The following is a 2,689-nucleotide window of genomic DNA, read 5'->3' as shown; positions in this document are numbered from 1 at the left end:
ACATATAGCATAACTTACATGCTTACTAAACATTCTCAGTAGTCCCCCGAATGCTGATAGAAAGTGAACCGTAAAACTACCCAATTATGTCGCCAAGGTTCGTAATAATACGAGCATCATCCAATAATATCGAATTAAATTGTGATCTCAATGTTTTTGGATCATATAAAAGTAGCATCGCCCTTTACATTGTCACAGTTCAACATTTGGTCTCATATTTGAGTGTACTGAAGGAATAAAGATGCAGTGGGTAAGTAAATCAAATAATATTAAATAAAATAAATATATCCACACTTATATCAAAATTGCGAAAGTACCTTTGTCTGTCTGTTGCCTTCTGCACGAACAATAAGTAAGCTTTACACACTTGTTGTACAGAAACGAACAACAAGTGTGTAAAGCTTATAATAATTAACTTTTTTAGATCATCATCATCACCATTATAGCTGTGACTTCAGCAGCCCAGCTACCGTCACGGAACTATCTGCCTCAAAACCAGGGGTCTAATACCCAAGGTGGATTCCAGCAATCGTTTCAGCAAAGTCAGTCTTTCCAGAGCTCCCAATCCTCTGGGATTCTAGGAGGTGGTGGCTCAGGAGACAATGGTAACAGGAGGCCACAACAACAGGCTGAGAAAAACGCTGCTATTGTAAAACAGGATCAAGAAGCTAATGAGAATGGTAAGTTTAAAAGGTTTAGTTTTATAATTAATGACAACTTCATATAGACAAGCGAACTTAGAGAAAAACGTAATTAGGAACAATACTAGTTTTTCCATTCTAACATTAATAATATTTGAGTACCAGCATTTTGTACAATTGTACAACATATTTTGTCGTATGTGTACTCTTTTTATTTTAGTTATCCTTCTTAGTCACCTCTGCTTACCCCTTCGGGGATGCAGGCGTGATGCTATATTGTTATATTTTGCTATTTACTAAAAAAAACAATTTTGGAATGTTGACAGTTTTCCATTTCACGTCTCGTTTCTACGAACTGACGTTTCGATCTGTTCTTCAAATTATGTTAAAGTTAATCTCTAAAATAACTTTCTCGTTACAGGAGATTTCCACTACAGCTACGAGACTTCCAACGGCATCAGGGCTGAGGAGGCTGGTAACACTGTCCAATCTTCTGGCGGATTCTCCTACAAGGGCGATGATGGCAATACCTATACTGTAACATTCACCGCTGGAGAAGGCGGCTTCAGACCTCAGGGAGCCCATCTGCCGGTCCCACCTCCTACTCCTCAAGAAATCCTGGTAGCTCTGGACAAAAATGCCAAGGATGAAGCGGCTGGAATATTTGACGATGGTAATATATTCAAATCTTCTGATAGTAATAACAAACTTTAATGAAATACCAGGAGAGAACTTATCTATCGTAGTATTGTGTCTGAATCAAATCAAGCCTGAATAATTTCCTTAAATCTTTAAATGTTGAATTGTGTCAGAGCTTTTAAGATGAAATATAAATATACCCGATTTTATACTAGACTATATAAGTTTGTGTGTGTTTTTTTGTGTGTTTGAGGAGCTCGGTGGCGCAGCGGTAAACGCGCTCGGTCTGCGATTGTTGAAGTAAAGCAACTTTCAACCACAAAAAAAAAATCATCTCGAGCTCCTCCGTGCTTCGGAAGGCACGTTAAGTCGTTGGTCCCGGCTGCATTAGCAGTCGTTAATAACCACCAATCCGCACTGGGCCCGCGTGGTGGTTTAAGGCCCGATCTCCCTATAGGGAAGCCCCTCCCCTCCCTTTTATCCATAGGGAAGGCCCGTGTCCCAGCAGTGGGGACGTTAATGGGCTGGTGATGATGATATAAGTTTGTATTAAAATATTTGAGTAGGATATGATGTAAGGTATGATGAGAACCTCATAGTATAGATAACTGAAAAAGAAAAAATCTACACTCAATCTCGATACAAATCAAACAGTTTTTGCACATGAGCTAATCGATCGTCATTACTTACTTCACAACTGATTGATAGACATTACGCAACATAAAATTGAGGCAGCAGTTCTTCTCAAGTTCAATGTCGTTCTGTATTCAGGTCAATATCGCCCTGATGCTAGCGGAGGTGCCAGTGGAAGTCAGGGTCATAAAGGATCATCATCAGGATCATTTTCGTCGTCGGGGCAATTCAGTTCATCTTCAGGACATTTCGGTTCATCATCTGGACAGTTCAGTTCATCATCATCATCGTCACAGTTTGGGTCAGCCAACCATCAAGGAAGTTTCAACCCTAACAGCGGATATAGTTACTAATACTGGTGACAATGATTAGTGTTTTGATGATTTCTGTATGTGATGTCAAATATCGCTTAATATTCATAAGCTTGTAAATAGGACTACTCAAATGGTATCGATGTGTCTAAGAATGTAGATAAATGAATAAAATATTTAAACTGATAGCAAAAAATGTGTAGTAAAAAAATAAAAATGTATTATAAGTATTGAATGAATAAATCAATGTAATCAATAAAAAAGTTGTTTAGAATCCCATATAAAAGCAAAAATACTTCAATTATGTCGTAATGATGATATCATTTTATATAACATGTTATTATAACTTTATCCTAATTATTACTTAGTAGCTTTTAAGTTATAAATAATGAATAATCAGCATTCTCGTGTCTGTTTATTCATTTTAGTATAAAAAACTGTAACGAGTTTGCAACAAGTGACTGT

The 2,689-nt window shown here is 37.3% G+C and overlaps 1 protein-coding gene across 1 annotated transcript; it reads left to right on the top strand.

Moving 5' to 3' along the window:
• Positions 1-211: 211 nt before the first annotated feature.
• Positions 212-2,374, top strand: LOC126374217 (pupal cuticle protein 27-like). The gene is made up of 4 exons (XM_050020726.1): positions 212-250; positions 425-680; positions 1,063-1,314; positions 2,052-2,374. The coding sequence occupies exons 1-4, from the start codon at positions 242-244 to the stop codon at positions 2,264-2,266; spliced, it is 732 nt and encodes a 243-aa protein (XP_049876683.1). The 5' UTR covers positions 212-241; the 3' UTR covers positions 2,267-2,374.
• The last annotated feature ends 315 nt before the right edge of the window (positions 2,375-2,689 follow it).

The sequence above is a fragment of the Pectinophora gossypiella genome, chromosome 17 (genome assembly GCF_024362695.1).
Source record: "Pectinophora gossypiella chromosome 17, ilPecGoss1.1, whole genome shotgun sequence".
Lineage (NCBI taxonomy): Eukaryota > Metazoa > Arthropoda > Insecta > Lepidoptera > Gelechiidae > Pectinophora > Pectinophora gossypiella.
Note: the sequence above shows the minus strand (reverse complement) of the source record. Positions and strands in the feature narration are given on the sequence as shown.

What these genes read in the sequence shown, in the direction of transcription:
- LOC126374217 (XM_050020726.1), top strand. An exon ending in TCAAGAAGCTAATGAGAATG is followed by an intron (nt 681 to 1,062) that starts GTAAGTTTAAAA and finishes TTCTCGTTACAG; the next exon opens with GAGATTTCCACTACAGCTAC. An exon ending in GGCTGGAATATTTGACGATG is followed by an intron (nt 1,315 to 2,051) that starts GTAATATATTCA and finishes TTCTGTATTCAG; the next exon opens with GTCAATATCGCCCTGATGCT.